General features: G+C 36.5%; 1 protein-coding gene across 1 annotated transcript in view; it reads left to right on the top strand.

Moving 5' to 3' along the window:
* The window catches only part of ppap2d (phosphatidic acid phosphatase type 2D), a 30395-nt gene that overhangs the window by 8102 nt on the left and 2595 nt on the right, over positions 1–19698 (top strand). The window contains exons 2-4 of the mRNA XM_087809699.1: positions 11287–11444; positions 16718–17007; positions 17088–17145. Coding sequence (XP_087665825.1) covers positions 11287–11444; positions 16718–17007; positions 17088–17145 — 506 coding nt within the window. The remainder of the gene's footprint in view (positions 1–11286; positions 11445–16717; positions 17008–17087; positions 17146–19698) is intronic.

Raw genomic sequence — 19698 nt, 5'->3', positions numbered from 1 at the left:
TCGGCGCGGCGGCAGCCAGGAGTACGAAATGGTCTCGCATGTTGTGATTTCCTCGGAGAATAACTGTGGGTGTGGAGGATTTTTTTGTTTTTGTCCGTGCGTCACCCCAGCACTGCTGCCATGTGCGTGTTGTTTTGTTGACAAATGAGCGTGTTTTGGCCGAGGTTATGGAACACGTTTATGTCACCGGTGAGAAAAAAGGTTGCTGAGAAATAATTAGCCCGGGGAAGACGTGACTCCGCCGGCTTCCTTTTGTGAGTGAGCTAGAAGCACTTATTTCCTCCCCTTTTGACGGCACTGTGGAGTCTCAGGAATCCATTAGCTTCGCCCTTTCCTGGAGTCTGGACGCCGAAGTCTCCGCTTTCAACCCGTCGCTTTTCCACCATTAGCTCCCAGAAATGTTTGTCGCCTTCGGGGCCGGAGGGCGAGCGATAGCCCGAACGAAAAGGGGGGGAACGGCCGCAGGGTGGGAGCCCTGGAAAAGGGAGAGGGGTCGACGATCTACAGTAAGGGGTCGGAGGTCACGGGCCAGAGGGAGCTTGTTGACGAGGAAGTCGGAGGAGAAACTCAAGACGGCTGGAGATGCATTTTTAATGGAGGGGATGCTTCTCCGGGATGAAGGATCCATTAGCGCCGTAATGAGAGAATCTCCGGCGCTCATTACCCGGAATGGGTTTTTTAGGGAGCGCCCGTATTTGAGTGCAGAATACAGATTGAAGTCTAATGACTGGTCCTTCTTCGGGGACCCCATGGCGCCCACGGTGATTCTATCCATCACCGAGAGAGAAGAGTGGATCTCTCTTGTCTGGTCTCACCTGCCGGAGTTTCCTGAGGAACCTCTAAGGTACTCTTGCTCCAAGGACGTCTGTCGATAAAACGGCATCATCGAGATCCCCCCGAAAATTCCTTAATATACTTTTATATGGGGGTAACAATAGGTCGAATCTTGCTGTGGTACCCCTGATATCAGAGGGGTATTGTGAGGTGTATTGCAATTACAATTGCGGCCGCTAGATGGCAGCAGTCATTATGTCCTCCGTCGCTAAAACAACAATGAAATCCCGGCGATTACTAAGGACAAGAGGATACAGTCGATATTTTGGTTTCAAAACGAATGAAAGCAGTTACGACTTCGCCAAGAGTCATGTGGTCTGTAGATACCAGAGTGAAGTACTAGACAATACTACAAATTTATCCTTGTTACTACAGTATCGCATTATATAGTATCGTTTCCCCCGTACCGTGTTACGTATCGTGTCGTCAGACTCGCTAATGCTAGGACAAAAAAATTGTTAAATCAGACAGTTTGTATAGAAAAGTTTTCAAGATCTCGGAGGTGTTTGACGAAGAAGGTATGGATGGATCTACTAGGAAGTACTTGAACAAGATACGTGCCACTAGGACGGAAGCAGGAAGTAGATAAAGTTAGAATGGTTTAGCTACTTCCTGAAACTGTTTCTATCTTGATTTAACGACGTCTGTAAACAGAATAATCACTTTGACAGTGGGCTTCTTTAGAAGTAAAGTTAGCCCTGAAAACACTTGTTTCATTAGCAACATCGTGCGACCTCCAAAATGTTCTCCGCAAACATCCGTGCGAGAGACAGATCTGGTTCTAGCTTAGCTAGAAGACCATTAGCTTAAGGTGCAAACACACGGTGAGGATACTTCGTCCTGCTCACTGACCACTGCGGGTCTCACCACCACTTACGCCCTGAGCTCCAGAACCAGGATCCAGTGAGCAGGAGTGTGTGGAGTGAAGTGAAGCAGCTGGAGGAGACGTGTCTGCACTGGCCGACAGCAACCATAACACAAAAGCAGAAAAGAAAATCCAAAACTCTGCAGTTAAGATCATTAGAACTACATTAAAAGCATCTTCATTAACAGCCGAAACTTCGATTAGCTATACCGAAACTAGCATCGTACGAAGGTAAACATCGTATGACACAGTGACTTATCTTAAGCATGATTTTAATAAACAAACAAACGGTCCTTCAGCTTCGTTTGATTCATTTTAACAACTACTTGGATAGTTTTAAAAACATAGATGTTACTTTTACTATACTATATTTTTTTTACAATATTTACTGTATGTCGATGATATTAGCACATGTCTTAGCATGATAGCAACAGTGCTATTAGCGAACCCTCAGAAAATGTATGAGTGTATGTTGCTACAGTATATTGATCAGATAGCATGATGCTATGTATGTCATTTAATAAACAAACGGTCCTTCAGCTTCGTTTGATTCATTTTAACAACTACTTGGATAGTTTTAAAAACATAGATGTAACTTTTACTATACTATATATTTTTTTTTACAATATTTACTGTATGTCGATGATATTAGCACGTGTCTCAGCATGATAGCAACAGTGCTATTAGCGAACCCTCAGAAAATGTATGAGTGTATGTTGATATATTGATCAGATAGCATGATGCTATGTATGTCATTTAATAAACATGTTAGGACTTCAGCTTCAATATATCGACAGTAGCTTGTTGGCGGGTTAGTCGTGCAAGTCAGTTAGCTTGTCAATATGTAATCTTTTGCCGCATTAGTTCATTTGTACTGGTCTTACTTTGACCTACAGTATCTCATAAAGTTGTTAAACAAATTCTCTAATTATAATTTTGAACTTGCCTGAAGGATTTTTTGTAAACATTGTTTCTTATGTTGGCATTTAAAGTTGTTTGGCTAAGAAAATGAATCGGTCCTCCAGCTTCGTTTGCATGTTAGCAACACAAACTGACTATAACATCACTGCTCTTTACTAGCGTGAGATAAGTAGCTCGATTTGTGTCAACTGTTTTTTATTGTCTATAAATTAAAAAATATAGTTGCTAATCTAGACTTTAGCCACATTAGCTTCAATTTAGCAACAACATATATTTTACCTTTAGTATTAATTAAAGAATATACAGTAGTTGCTAATCTTGATTTTAGCCACATTAGCTTCATTTCAGCAACAACTTGGATGGTTTTAAAAACATAAATATTTCCTTAACTATAAATTTAAGTACATACAAAAGTTGCTAATCTTGACTTTAGCCACATTAGCTTCATTTCAGCAACAACTTGGATAGTTTAAAAAAATAAACATGTTACTTTTACTATTAATTTAAGAATATACTGAATTTGCTAATCTAGACTTTAGCCATATTAGCTTCATTTTAGCAACAACTTATATTGTTTTAAAAACATAAATATTACCTTTACTATAAATTTAAGTACATACAGCAGTTGCTAATCTTGATTTTAGCCACATAAGCTTCAATTTAGCAACAACTTGGATAGTTTAAAAAACATATATTTTACCTTTAGTATTAATTAAAGAATATACAGTAGTTGCTAATCTTGATTTTAGCCACATTAGCTTCATTTCAGCAACAACTTGGATGGTTTTAAAAACATAAATATGTTACTTTTATAATACATTTAAGAATATACTGTAGTTGCTAATCTTAATTTGAGCTCATGAATTATAGATTAATTTTAACAACTACTTGTTAGTAGTTTTAAAAACATAGATGATACTTTTACTATAAATTTAAGAGAATATACAGAAGTTGCTAATCTAATCATTTTAGCAACACTACTTAATTACTTCCTTACTTACAACTTGGATAAAAACTTAAAAATATGTAACATTTACTATACATTTAAGTACATAAAGAAGTTGCTAATTTTGACTTTAGCCACATTAGCTTCATTTTAGCATCAACTTGAATAGTTTTAAAAACATAAATATGTTACTAGTATCCAGTAGTTGCTCGTCTTGAGAATTGTAGATTCATTTTAGCAACAACCTGGATGGTTTTAAAACATAAAAAGTTTGCTTCGTGAAACTATCTTTACAAATATAAATAACTAACTTTATTATCGTCTATAAATCAAACAATATATAGTAGAAAATCTTGACTTTAGCCACATTATCTTAAGAATTATTTATTAAATGTAGCAACAACTTGGATTGTTTTAAAAATATAAATATTTAACCTTTATTTTGACTGTACATTTAGAAATATAGTTGATAATCTTGACTTTAGCCACATTAGCTCGTGAATTATACCTTGATTTTAGCAACAACTTGGACGGTTATAAAAACAGAAATATTTGAAGAATGGTTTATTGTTGATAAAGTACTAGAAGACGACTTAATCCAGGATAAGCTCCTCCATGACGCCACGGTATAATTGCGGCACGAGAACAAGTGCCGACACAGTTGCACGTAACCATTATTTTGACCACATCACACGGGTGGCGATGATGAGTTTGTCAGGTGTGCAAAGGTGAAGCCGGGCTGCAGCTGCAGACGACGAAAGCAGATGTTCAGCCAGAGACCTTGGAATGTTCTGGTCTCATCCGTCGGTCTTTGTGCTAGGATCGGGGAAGACACAACACGCACCACTCTGGGAACAATGGACACTTAATATAGAAGAAGGAAATAACTGGAGACAATGTCCCACCTTTCCGTTACCTGGAAGTTTCTCCAAAGATACTTTATTGCTCCCGGCATTCCTGAGCTCTACTTTCAATGACTCGTGCGGTGCTTTGTGGTTTCAACCGTCATCATTACCTCGCGAGTGGGTTCGTTGGCTTGTAAAGTTGTCGGTCGCCCGTGTTGCTCAAGGGCATCGTGATGTAGGTGGAAGAGTCGCTCTGGGTAAAATGAGTCATTGAGTGTCTATGGTGCTGATGTAAAATACAACTAGTGTTTCTTTATTTTCTTGTCTGAGAAAATTTCTCTCTCAAAATAAAATGGGTTTCAAACTAATGAACACAACTATTTGTGCGAAACGATAACTAATGCCTCACAGACTCGGCTGTGACCCTACAGTTATTATTGGGGTGTAAGTTTTGTATGTTTCATATATATGTACCATCATAGAATAATCAAGTACAACCAAACCATTATCAACTGTAATTAAACAATTTTGGAATGTAATCAAACTATTTCCAACTATAATTTAAGACATTTTCAACTGTTTTTAAAACACTTTTTAACTGAAATTAAACAATTTCCAACTGTAATCAAACTATTTCAACCGCAATTGAAGACATTTTCAACTGTATTTGAACAATCTTAAACTTTTTTATACTATTATTAACTGTAATCAAACCATTTTCAAATGTAATCTAAGACATTTTCAACTGTATCAAACAATTTCAACTGATTTTAAAACAATTTTCTGTATCAAACCATTTTCAACTATAATCAAACAATTTTTTACCTGTAATCCAACAATTTACAATAGTAATCCAACAATTTCAACTGTAATTGAAGACATTTTCAACTGTATTTGAACAATTTTTAACTGTATTTGAACAATTTTTAACTTTTATCAAACTATTTCCAACTTTTTTTTTAAACCATTTTTAACTGTAATTGAACACATTTTCAACTGTATTTAACTAATTTAAACTGTAATTGAAGAGATTTTCAACTGTATTTGAAATTTTTTTAACTGTTTTTATACAATTCTTAACTGAAATAAAACAATTTTCAACTCTAATCAAACTATTTCCAACCTTTTTTAAACAATTTTAACTGTAATTGAAGACATTTTAACTATATTTAACCAATTAAAACTGTATTGAAGACAGTTTCAACTGTATTTAACTAATTTAAACTGTAATTGAAGACGTTTTTAATTTGAAACTGTTATTTAATACACGTTAACTGTCATTAAATACATTTCAACTCTAACTGAAGAAACTTTAAACTGTATTTTAATCATTTAAACTGTAATTGAAGACATTTTTAACTATATTTAAAGAATTGTAACTGTAATTGTATAACTGTATTTGAACAATTTTCAATTTTCAACTTATCAAACAAGATCTTAATTAAAAGTAAAATTATTATCTTGTTATTTTCGCTCTTTATTTATCCTTTCTATCGGATACATTTTTCGAGGTTACATTTATATTTGAAACGCTAGTATTTTTCTTCCTTATGTCTTAAAGTATTAGCTTTAATGACCTTGAATGAACCGTGAGCTGCTGCCATATAAGACACATGAGTTCCATCAGGAGCAGGAAAGCATCACTGAGATGGAAGCGTCTCTGTAGACAACATTGATCTCATGACTAACTCAGGAGATGAAATCACTCGACAGCCTCTAGAAACACAAACCTGCTCACAGCAATATCAAGCAGCTTCTCATGAAGACGTTGGCACATGTGAGCCGGCGAGGGGCCCGTCTCAGGGTCGGACCACCCCGGAAGGGTGTCAGAGCCGTCTGGGAGGACGCCCAGTAAAGTCCTGAGTCTTTGGCCAGATGGACTCCTGTCGACGGGTCACTTGTAGTCGGAGCGAGAGCCAGTCATTATGTTTGCAAAACTGATTCCTTACGATTTAAAAATGTGTTTGAGGTATCCCTTGTTTTATCTCTGGGTCAAGGTGACCCAAAGACCTAAAAACAAATGTGTTTGAGGTAACCCTTGTGTTATCTCAGGGTCAAGGTGACCCGAAAGGCCTGAAAACAAATGTGTTTGAGTTAACCCTTGTGTTATCTCAGGGTCAAGGTGACCCAAAGACCTAAAAACAAATGTGTTTGAGGTAACCCTTGTGTTATCTCAGGGTCAAGGTGACCCGAAAGGCCTGAAAACAAATGTGTTTGAGTTAACCCTTGTGTTATCTCAGGGTCAAGGTGACCCGTAAGGCCTGAAAACAAATGTGTTTGAGTGAACCCTTGTGTTATCTCAGGGTCAAGGTGACCCTTAAGGCCTGAAAACAAATGTGTTTGAGGTATCCCTTGTGTTATCTCAGGGTGAAAGTGACATGTAAGGCCTGAAAACAAATGTGTTTGAGGTAACCCTTGTTTTATCTCAGGGTCAAGGGCACCCGTAAGGCCTGAAAACAAATGTGTTTGAGGTAACCCTTGTTTTATCTCAGGGTCAAGGGCACCCGTAAGGCCTGAAAACAAATGTGTTTGAGTTAACCCTTGTGTTATCTCAGGGTCAAGGTGACCCGAAAGGCCTGAAAACAAATGTGTTTGAGGTATCCCTTGTGTTATCTCAGGGTGAAAGTGGCATGTAAGGCCTGAAAACAAATGTGGTTGAGGTATCCCTTGTGTTGTCTGTAGGTCTTTGGGTCACCTTGACCCCGAGATAACACCTGGGTTAATGATGTCAGGGGTGGTAAATTAAATCTCTTCAGGGGCTACATTATATACTGTCACTGTTATAAGGGGAAGTCAAGTAAAAAAAGGGACAAAAACTTGTTTTAAAAGTAAATTATTTATTTTTATATTATTTTAAGATTCTTAAGAAATCACATCACACGCCAAAAAATGTCAAACATGACCAATAAAAACGACACATCAAAGTAAGAAAAGAGCCGAACATATCTTTATGGAGTCGTATGTAAGTAAGTTAGTAGTTGAACTGGTTATAAAATTGGTTTAATAGCATTATTTTGGACCTGATCTGCTCGTCCTCGTGTTATGTGTTGATCAGCAAGTGTTTGAGATGCTGGTGTGGGTTTGATGCGGTTTCTCCGCTCGCTTGGTTTGGGTTTGTTTGCATCCGAGTGTGGTTTTTATTTGTGTGTTGGTGTGTGGATTTGGTGAGGGTGGGGTGGGGAGGGGGGGGGGTTGAATCCTTCTGGTGTGAGGTGGGCTGTGTGTTTATAAAGCGGGTCCCAGCAGAGCCCGGATCTCTGACCCTCACATTCCAGCAGCACCACTAATGGCCTCAGACCCGGTGAGACCTGGAGAGCATCTTTTTCAATGTGACTTTTACACCTTGAAAAATCCTTCCTTCTTAAACGTTTTGATTCCTGCTGCCGCTTGTTGTTGTTCTCCCAGTGAGCTCACTCTGGCCTCATACATGTGCAAATTAGAACCAGAAGAGGGTTTTTGGAGCGAAGCCCCGACGCTCTCGTTCCTCCTTCTCCTCCCTCGCTTCCCTCTCTCTTTCTGACCCCTTTGACTGTTTGAAAGCATTCCTGCCTGGAGTGTCAGGCCCACTGAGCAGCACTTCTTGGACCGGGCCTCGTGAGCCGAACCCGTTCCTCCGCCCTCCTCTTCTTCTTCTTCTTCTTCTTCCTCCTCCTCCTCCTGGCTGCCTCTGAGCAAGGCTCTGCCAGGTGGGTTTCGCTCACAGCTGCCTGACAGATGATGTGACACCAGTGTGTTCGTGCCTCGTTGGGATGTAGTTGTAAAACCCGGTGGTTGATTGAGACGCCAGCGCTGGTGGCTCCTGCAGAATGTTCCCAAAAACATCTGTTTTTTTGGAGGTTTTTTTTTTTTTTTTGGACTTGTTTTTGCACGTGGTCGCTCGTGTCGTCGAGTTTGTTCCAATTAAACCACAAACATTTTGAGGGAAAATACTCTCTTTGAGAGTAAATGTTTAGCGATTATTGAGACTTAAAGCAGTTAAAGATAAACACGAGAAACACCAAGGCTTGAATTTTTAACTTCTAAAAAAAGTCCATTTTTTTTTCTTCATGGTTTTCCCTGTTTTTATTTTTTTCTCATTTTTATTTATGTCTTTCTTCTATATCGTACAAATAATTCCATATTTTAAATATGTTCTAAAAGTATTTATTCATTAAAAAGTTTATATAAAGGTAGATTTGTGTCTTTTTTTATTTAATCAAAGGAATTGCTTTAATTAAAAACAGCAATAAATTAAGTATATTAAAAGAATCAATAAAAAACTTACTTCAATAAATAAAAAATTGATTAAAAAGTTAATTCTATAAAAAAAACAAAAAAACTTATGTCAATCAAAAAAAAAATAAAATAAAATAAAATAAGAAATTTACTTCAATTAAAAAAAAATAACCTTAATCAAAAAACCTATTAAAAAATATAGATAAAAAAGTTACTTCTATAAAAGAAATCTATTGAAAAAAATACATAAAAAAAACTTGTTTCAATAAAAAAAATATTCAAAAATAAATAAGAAAGTTACTTCAATTAAAAAAAATAGATAAGAAAGTTACTTCAATTAAAAACAATTCCTTGAATTAAAAAATCTATTTAAAAAATAGATAAAAAGATACTTCTTTAAAAAAAAAGTTACTTTAATCAGAAAGTAATGCGATAAAAAAAAGTTACTTCAATAAATAGAAATAAAGACTTCAATTACAAATAAATACTTTTTTCACTTTGATTTAAATTTAAAAAAGACCTCAATTGATTAAAGCAACTTATTTTCGGACTGAATAAGACACAAATGTCTCCCCAATAACTTGGCCTTGCTACAAAAAAGAAAACAGTTTGGAAATATATTTTTTATTGAAGTTACCTTTTTATTGAAAACATATTTTTTATGTTAAGAATCTAATCAACCACTCAAATAATTTTTTTGTAAAACAGAAAGATGAAATCATTCAAATTAGTGTTAGAATTCACATTCAGGTTTTGACTGATTTTCTTCCACACACACATCCTTTCATCGTGCTGGACGTTTGCCATATGTTCATATTTTATGGGCCAACTGTGAATTTGAGAAACTTTTAGATTTGCGTCATATTAAAGAAAATTATGATACAAACTATTTGTGTTCCATGACATAATATTGTTGTCTAAATGAAATATTTTAGTAAACAGAGATAAAGCCAATCTTTTTTAACGACTTCCTGTAAATGATTCATGTTCTGGTTTCTTCTTCATGCGGGCTTTATTGGTGTCAAAGATAATATTCTAAGAACACAGATAAACACATATTGCAGATAATTGTGTTGAGTGAATATTTACCGAGACCCGGACATGGTACGGTTAAAAAGAATACAATAATTTGTGGTCACTAAATACTACAATCTACTTACTGTCGTCCAAAGAACATGATTCCAACCAGTTTTGTGTGATTATTTTACTCAGTGAAGGCATTTTTTCTGGTTAAACAAATAGTATATTTACGATTTAATGTTTTTTTTTGTTTATACTACATTGTGCCTGCCAAGATATAGCCACGGATAACTGATTAATACATATTTTTACCACGTCGTGTTTTAAATGTTTCCGATACAATGATTTCCAGCTTTAGATTTTCTCTTCTTACTTCTTGCCAACAACGTGACAAACTTTGTACAAATAAAATGTTAAATGTCGGCAAATAGTTGCTCAGGTGAAGCTGAGAGACGTTGCGTTCAACGTCATACAGAAAAGTGGGAATTTTTATGAAACACATTTTTTTTAATGGAAAAAAAATGGTTCATATCAGTTTTTTATAGACTAAATATAGGATTGATGGATAAACTTAGATTTTTTTCTTCTTTTTTTGGTAAATAAAAACTTTGTTTTTAGATCCAAAACTATTTTCTTTTTTTTTTAAGATATTTGTTTATTGATTTTTTACATAAAACAAGCAGTACAGCTCAACAGTGTAAATGTAGATCCAAAACTTTTGACCCTAATTCATCAGCATAAATGTGTTCAACTATAAACAACCCATCAACGTGTATCACACAATCTAAAAGCTTTTCCTTTAAGATAAAAAAGGCTTTTAAAAGAAACTTCTATTTTTTTTAAACATTTATTTTTATCTCCACCTGCGTGTCTCACTTCTTCAGACTCTCCCCCAGAAGTGGATCCATCTTTATCAGTGTTTAGTCTTCGGAGGGCGCCGTGACTTTGACTGGTCGACACACTTTCATGAAGCACTTTAGCTCGCGAGCTAACTGGTGCGGCTTTTAACGGTTTTTATTTGACCGTCAAGTGGGTCAAAGTCAAGATGGCGTCACGTTCACGGAGGTGGAGGTTAATGATTAGTCCAGTATTTCTCACCGGATGGACAGAAGATAAAGGAGGGCGGAGGGGGGGGGGGTGTAGTTTGTGTTACGCAAACTTCCTCCGGTGAACTTTCACCAGAGAGTGGTTTGTCAAATTGGGTCGGACCGTGGCCCCTTCCCATGACCTCAAGACAAAAACGAGGTTAAAAAATTTGTTAATAAAGTTTTTTTATTCGCTATCATTATGTGGATTCAGACTCATTTTCTGGTACGAACCACCTTTTTTTTGTTCGCTGTCATGTTTGGTCCCTGAACGTCTCGTCTCCGCGCTCCGGTGGTGATGGCTGCTATGCGTGGAATCTTTCAAACCCCCCTCCATGACCCCCCCGAGGAACCCGCAACATGTCACCGGATGCCTGACTGTCTCACTCCCGGGCCTCCCTTGTCGTGTCCCGTCTTGTTCCGACCCGGGAGAAGACGTCTTGATCTGGGTCGACTGCGGCGATTATCTCTGGATCTGATGATCTCCCTGATGCTCTGATGATACACCAAGTCTTTTGTTTTCCACTCATCCCTCTCTCTCTCTCTCTTCCTCAGCGTCCATCCCCTTCTTTGCCTGTGAACTGAAGGCCGTGACCCCATACAAGAGAGGCTTCTTCTGTGGAGACCCCAGCATCCAGTACCCCTATGTGGAGCGAGAGGCCATCCCTGACTACCTGCTCATCAGCGGGGGAATCATCATCACTGGCCTCACGGTAACAAAAAAATAAATGTTGATTCAAATATTCAGACTTTGCTTGAGTATTAAAATATTTGCTGTAAGTTATGTCATCCAGAGGTTCAAAATGTAAAGCTCTATATACGATACGTATCACAATACAATAATTTTTCGATGCGATACGTATCACGATACAGGGGCAACGCTACGATGCGTATCAGGATACAAGAATCTGTCGATACGATATGTATTACAATACAAGAATCTGTTGATACGATATCTATTACAATACAAGAATCTGTTGATACGATATGTATTACAATACAAGAATCTGTTGATACGATATGTATTACAATACAAGAATCTGTTGATACGATATGTATTACAATACAAGAATCTGTTGATACGATATGTATTACAATACAAGAATCTGTTGATACGATATGTATTACAATACAAGAATCTGTTGATACGATATGTATTACAATACAAGAATCTGTCGATACGATATGTATTACAATACAAGAATCTGTCGATACGATATGTATTACAATACAAGAATCTGTCGATACGATATGTATTACAATACAAGAATCTGTCGATACGATATGTATTACAATACAAGAATCTGTTGATACGATATGTATTACAATACAAGAATCTGTCGATACGATACGTATCAGGATACAAGAATCTGTCGATACGATACGTATCACGTTACAAGAATCTGTTGATATGATATGTATCACAATACAAGAATCTGTTGATACGATATGTATCACGATACAAGAATCTGTTGATACGATATGTATCACGATACAAGAATCTGTTGATACGATACGTATCAGGATACAAGAATCTGTTGATATGATATGTATCACGATACAAGAATCCATTGATATGATATGTATCACGATACAGGAATCTGTTGATGCGATATATATCACGATACAAGAATCTGCTGATACAATATGTATCATGATACAAGAATCTGTTGATACGATATGTATCACGATACAAGAATCTGTTGATACAATATGTATCACAATAAAATAATCTGTCAATACGATATGTATCATGATACAAGAATCTGTTGATACGATATGTATCATGATACAATAATCTGTTGATATGATACGTATCAGGAAACAAGAATCTGCTGATACGATACGTATCACGATACAAGAATCTGCTGATACGATGCGTGTCAGGATACAAGAATATGTCGATACTATACGTATCAGGATACAGGAATCTGTCGATACGATATGTATCACGATACAATAATCTGCTGATACGATATGTATCACGATACAAGAATATGTCGATACTATACGTATCAGGATACAAGAATCTGTTGATACGATACGTATCACGTTACAAGAATCTGTTGATATGATATGTATCACAATACAAGAATCTGTTGATACGATATGTATCACGATACAAGAATCTGTTGATACGATACGTATCAGGATACAAGAATCTGTTGATATGATATGTATCACGATACAAGAATCCATTGATATGATATGTATCACGATACAGGAATCTGTTGATGCGATATATATCACGATACAAGAATCTGCTGATACAATATGTATCATGATACAAGAATCTGTTGATACGATATGTATCACGATACAAGAATCTGTTGATACAATATGTATCACAATAAAATAATCTGTCAATACGATATGTATCATGATACAAGAATCTGTTGATACGATATGTATCATGATACAAGAATCTGTTGATATGATATGTATCACGATACAAGAATCTGTTGATACGATATATATCACGATACACGAATCTGTCGATACGATACGTATCAGGAAACAAGAATCTGCTGATACGATACGTATCACGATACAAGAATCTGCTGATACGATGCGTGTCACGATACAAGAATATGTCGATACTATACGTATCAGGATACAGGAATCTGTCGATACGATATGTATCGGGATACAAGAATGTGCTGATACGATACGTATCACGATACAAGAATCTGCTGATACGATGCGTATCACGATACAAGAATCTGTCGATACGATACGTATCAGGATACAGGAATGTGCTGATACGATATGTATCACGATACAATAATCTGTCGATACGATATGTATCAGGATACAAGAATGTGCTGATACGATATGTATCACGATACAATAATCTGTCGATACGATATGTATCAGGATACAAGAATGTGCTGATACGATATGTATCACGATACAAGAATCGGCTGATACGATGCGTATCACGATACAAGAATCTGTCGATACGATACGTATCAGGATACAGGAATCTGTCGATACGATATGTATCACGATACAAGAATCTGTCGATACGCTAGTATCACGATACACGAATCTGTCGATACGATACGTATCAGGAAACAAGAATCTGCTGATACGATACGTATCACGATACAAGAATCTGCTGATACGATGCGTGTCACGATACAAGAATATGTCGATACTATACGTATCAGGATACAGGAATCTGTCGATACGATATGTATCACGGTACAATAATCTGCTGATACGATATGTATCACGATACAAGAATATGTCGATACTATACGTATCAGGATACAGGAATCTGTCGATACGATATGTATCACGATACAATAATCTGTCGATACGATATGTATCGGGATACAAGAATGTGCTGATACGATACGTATCACGATACAAGAATCTGCTGATACGATGCGTATCACGATACAAGAATCTGTCGATACGATACGTATCAGGATACAGGAATGTGCTGATACGATATGTATCAGGATACAATAATCTGTCGATACGATATGTATCAGGATACAAGAATGTGCTGATACGATATGTATCACGATACAATAATCTGTCGATACGATATGTATCAGGATACAAGAATGTGCTGATACGATATGTATCACGATACAAGAATCTGCTCATACGATGCGTATCACGATACAAGAATCTGTCGATACGATACGTATCAGGATACAGGAATGTGCTGATACGATATGTATCACGATACAATAATCTGTCGATACGATATGTATCAGGATACAAGAATGTGCTGATACGATATGTATCACGATACAATAATCTGTCGATACGATATGTATCAGGATACAAGAATGTGCTGATACGATATGTATCACGATACAAGAATCTGCTGATACGATGCGTATCACGATACAAGAATCTGTCGATACGATACGTATCAGGATACAGGGATCTGTCGATACGATATGTATCACGATACAAGAATCTGTCGATACGATATGTATCACGATACAAGAATCTGTCGATACGATATGTATCACGATACAAGAATCTGTCGATACGATACGTGTCACGGTATATATTATATTAAATAGGAAGAAGAAAATAAAGTTCTTGTTTGTTTTTTTAATGGACACAGAGAGTTAAATATTCATAAAGAATCGTGGAAAATAAAAAAAAACATTTTTTACTTCAAGATAGTTAATGACAACTCTGTGAAGTGAAGCGGCTGAGTTTCGATGCTAAATTCTGTTTTTTGTTGTTGAACTGGCTGAAGATTAGGGATTTGAGAAAATATCGATACACTTTAATTTTTTTTTTTTAATTTAATTACAAACATCCTTAAAACTTCCTCCGCAGCTAAAGGAGCAATGAAAAAGCAATTACTGAGGACAAGAGGATACAGTTGAATCCAGCAGTTTTTTAAAGCAGATGTCTTAAAGTGTATTGATGTTTTCTCATGTCCCTAATCTTTAACCAGCAACACAAAAATTGTAACTTTTTCCAAGTACAGACACGAAAAACATTTTCAGAATTTGAGATTTAGCATTAAAATGTAACCCAAATCTCAGACTCTCAGATGCACATTTAAGTAACGGAGCCTCGAATATGTTTGATTTATGTGTTGGCATAAGAAAGTCAACAACCTTGAATAAATATCAATGTGTAATTTTTGATAATCTACTCACAATTTTGTCATAAAGTCTTATCAGATGTATCCAAGTTAATTTCCTTCCTGTAATATAAAAATAAATCTGATTTATGAGCCTAGAATACACATTTTATTGTAGCGTTTTCTCCTTCGATCAACTTCCCGTCTCTGTAATAAACTGTGATGAGTGTTTGCTAACAGTTAGCTTCACCCAGAGTCAATATTTGTGGCTCCAAGAGACTCCAGGACTTTTGCTGAAAGTGTGTCAGCAAATATCTTTTTTTGCTTTGTCCAGAAAGGTCATCTTTGATCTGTACTTTCAGGTCCACGTTAGGTTGTCAAGCATCATTAACAACAAAGTACATATATTCTCTACAATTTGTAATTGTGTTTGTAATATAAGTAACCCTTGTTGATTTGTTCTTTTCAGCCCACTGAGTTTAAAAATACAACTGCTAAATAATGCTAACAAATAATGCTAATATATGATGTTGCTACATAATGCTAACACACAATGCTAATATATGATGTTGCTACATAATGCTACCACATAACTCTAATATATGATGTTGCTACATAAAGCTAACACACCATGCTAATAAATGATGTTGCTAAATAATTCTACCACATAATTCTAATATATGTTTTTGCTACATAATGCTAACACATAATGCCAAAATATGATGTTGCTACATAATTCTAACAAATAATGCTAATATATAATTCTTCTAGGTTAATGTTAACACGTAATGCTAATATATGGTGCTGCTACATTATGCTAACACACAATGCTAATATATAGTGCTGCTACTTAATGCTAACCCACAATGCTAATATATGGTGCTGCTACATAAAGCTAACACACAATGCCAACATATGATTTTGCTACATAATGCTACCACATATTGCCATAATATGGTGCTGCTACTTGAGCCATACACGCAATGCTAATATGTGGTGCTGCTACTTAATGCTAACACACAATGCTAATATATGATTTTGCTGTATAATGCTACCACATATTGCCAAAATATGGTGCTGCTAATTGATGCTAACACGCAATGCTAATATAAGATGTTGCTACATAATTCTAACAAATAATGCTAATATATGATTCTTCTAGGTTAATGATAACACTATAATTATTTTTATTATCATTATTAATACATATGTTTACAGCCGACACATACAGTTATTAAAGAATATATTTATATATTTTGAAGAAACACAAAATAATAAATACTACATTTTATTGTATCTATTGAATGACGGTTATTAAACATATGAATTTATACCAGTGGAATATATGAAAATAGTTCTATTGTTTAAGTCTGTTCTTGTTTTCTTATCTGCGTCCGACCCTTGTCTTCCCCCTAGATCGCGCTGGTGGAATGTTACCGCGTGCGTTTCAGGGGCGTTCACTCGCGGGCGTTCATCCGCAACCGCTACATCTCGTGCCTGTACAAAGAGCTGGGCAGCTTCCTGTTCGGCTGCTGCGTCGGCCAGTCGCTCACCAACATGGCCAAGCTGAGCGTGGGGCGCCTGCGCCCCAACTTCCTGTCTGTCTGCAACGTCACCTACGCCTCCATCAACTGCGTGCCCGGCAGCTACGTGCCCAGGGTGGACTGCCCTCTGGCCCGGAGTCAGAAGATGGTGGTGGAGGCCAGGTGTGAAACGAAAAACAAACAAAAAAAAACAACTTCCTCGCCCTCGTCAGTGTCTCAACTTGTCACTTCTGTCTTCGCAGGAAGTCCTTCTTCTCCGGCCACGCCTCCTTCGCCATGTACACCATGTTGTATTTAGCCGTAAGTCACACGCCGTGAAACTGTCGATCGGCTCGGAGATATGCCGGAGAGAATGAAGGGATGGAATGAAGGGAGAGAATGAAGGGAGAGTGTTTCCCGCACATGAATAGATGAAGAGAACGCGGAGACAGAGGACGCCTTGTTGTGGGACTCATTTAGAGAGAAGGCTGAATACGCCTGCTGAGAGACGGACAGGCTTCTTTCAGCCGGAGACAACCTCTAAACCCCCTTTTCTGTACTTCCCCCCGTTTTTTTTTCTCTCCCTCTCTCCGCCCGTCCCGTCTTTTCATGTCGCTGCTCGACAGTCGAGGGTACATTGTGAGTCCGGAGCGACGGTTAGAGCCGGACAACAGTACATCACTGTCTGAGAAAGTCCATATTCCTGCACATTCCTCCTGGTTCTGTCGAAGACCGTGGACGTGGATCAGTGCCGTCAGAATAGGGAAGGAGTTAATTTGACGTTTCAAATGTTGAGACTGTTGAGTAGATTTTTCTAAATTAATTAATTATTTATTTTTTTATTTTAATATTTTTTCTTTTACATTTAGAGTTTGGTATTCAGTTTTATATTGAAATTAAAATTCTATAAATTAAAAGATATGCTATTTAAAAAAAGTTGTTTTTGTATAATTGCTTTGTTAATCATTAAAAAAAAATATGAATAGCCTTTATAAATTCAATATAAAAATGTTTTATACCAACATTTTAATATTACATTTCAAAGGCTACAAATTAAGCGTATAGAATTTAGATAATACATTTTTTGAATATTTGGAATTAGATTATCAAACTCAACTAATAATCGTAGCCCTTAGATTTTGTCACTGTTATACAATTCTTTTACAAAACAAAACTGAATTTAAATGGCCACAAATAAACAAAATATAGAATTTCGAAGATTTATTTTTAAATGATTGGAACAAAAATGTCAAACTATTTGTGTAAAAAAAAACCCATTCAATTTAAAAGTACATGTTGCCTCTTAATTAAATCTAAAAATGTTGGCACTATTATACTGTATGGACATTTTTTTTAATTGAATTTGAAAGGTACAAATTAAAAAAATATTGTATTAGGAAAATGTATTTTTCAATGATTGGAATAATAATATCAAAATATATGTGTAAAAACAAATTTATTTTAAAAGTTATAAGAAATTATAAAACTAAAAATATTTAATAAATATATTAATTAATATTGAATTTAAAAGTCTTGGAATTAAAACAAATCAATTTAGAAAATTTATTTTAGAATTTTTTATATTAGAATATCCCACTTTATGTTTTAAAAAAAACAACAACATTTAGACAATATTCTATTTTATTTGTTTTCTCTTTAAAAACAAAACAAATTCAACATTCAATACACCAAATTAATTAATTAAATTATTTAAAAACATGGTTCAATGTTTGAATCAACATGGTTCAATAACGATATTTAAAGACATTTGAATAAAATCTAAATCAATGATTTTCTGATATAGTTCCTTAGGAGCGGCTCAGATGATAGAAAAAGAAAAAGATGAAATAGCAACTCTTTTTCGTCCGGATGAGTAGATGGATGTGATGAGAGGAAGACGGACAGACTAATTATGAAGGAAACAAGGAGCCAAGTGTTCACCGCACATTCTTGCATGCTAGCTGCTTCAAGTGTGGCTAGCTACTTAGTAAACACCTGCTCTCGGGGGTTAAGGGGGGGCTCCATATTACGCAGCGATCACCTCGTAAAAAAAATCCCGCCCAGCGTCGACATCACACTCGCCCTGTGACCCAGATTCTCTAGCATCAGTACCGATGCAGGACACGGGATGAACAAAAGCAGGAAATGAGCTTTAGATAGTGTTAATGGTCTCGTGCCAGGCTTCCCCCCTCACTGGACGTCTTTGTTCAACACGCCAGAGGACATAAAACTCCGAGCGCTATTTACAGTGTCAGAGGCCGGCGGCTCCATATCCTGAAATGAACGTTCCCACAATGCAGCACCTCTGGGTTGGGCCGGTTTATGTCAACATCCAGGGGTTAAATCAAGGGTTCGGACATGGCTGGATGTCCCTCGGGCCAAAGATATTTAGATTATGAAACGAGCATGTGACCTGCAAAAATATGTTCCCGCCTCAGAATCCTATTATTAATAGCTAGCATTGTTGTTGACTAGCTAAGCTAGCAAGTACAGTTGTCCCTCGCCATATCCGTGTTTACTGTCCAGAAACTTTTTTAATTCATTATATTCTAACTGCGGTCAGCAACTACTTATGCCGCCAAGGAAACGGTAAACTCCCATGATGCCTTTCTACACATTGCTCTATTAAGTGACATCTGATTTGTCGCTACAATCCTTAAATTCCTTACTTTCTAAGTCCATGTTGCTCGGTCAAAGGAGGTTGAACGCTGTGATTGGTTGGCTGGGCGGCAAAGCATTACGGTAGCGGTTCAGGTCACCGTTACTGAGAGGTTTTTTGAGAGGGGTGGCCCCTCGTACGCAATGTTTAGTTTGCGAATTTCCAGATAAAGAATTTGATTATTTTGTTTAATGTGGGCTGGGTTTCAGAACGTG

Source organism: Callionymus lyra, chromosome 15 (assembly GCF_982586985.1).
Source record: "Callionymus lyra chromosome 15, fCalLyr1.hap1.1, whole genome shotgun sequence".
Taxonomy (NCBI): domain Eukaryota; kingdom Metazoa; phylum Chordata; class Actinopteri; order Syngnathiformes; family Callionymidae; genus Callionymus; species Callionymus lyra.
This window is presented reverse-complemented; position numbering and strand designations above follow the sequence as displayed.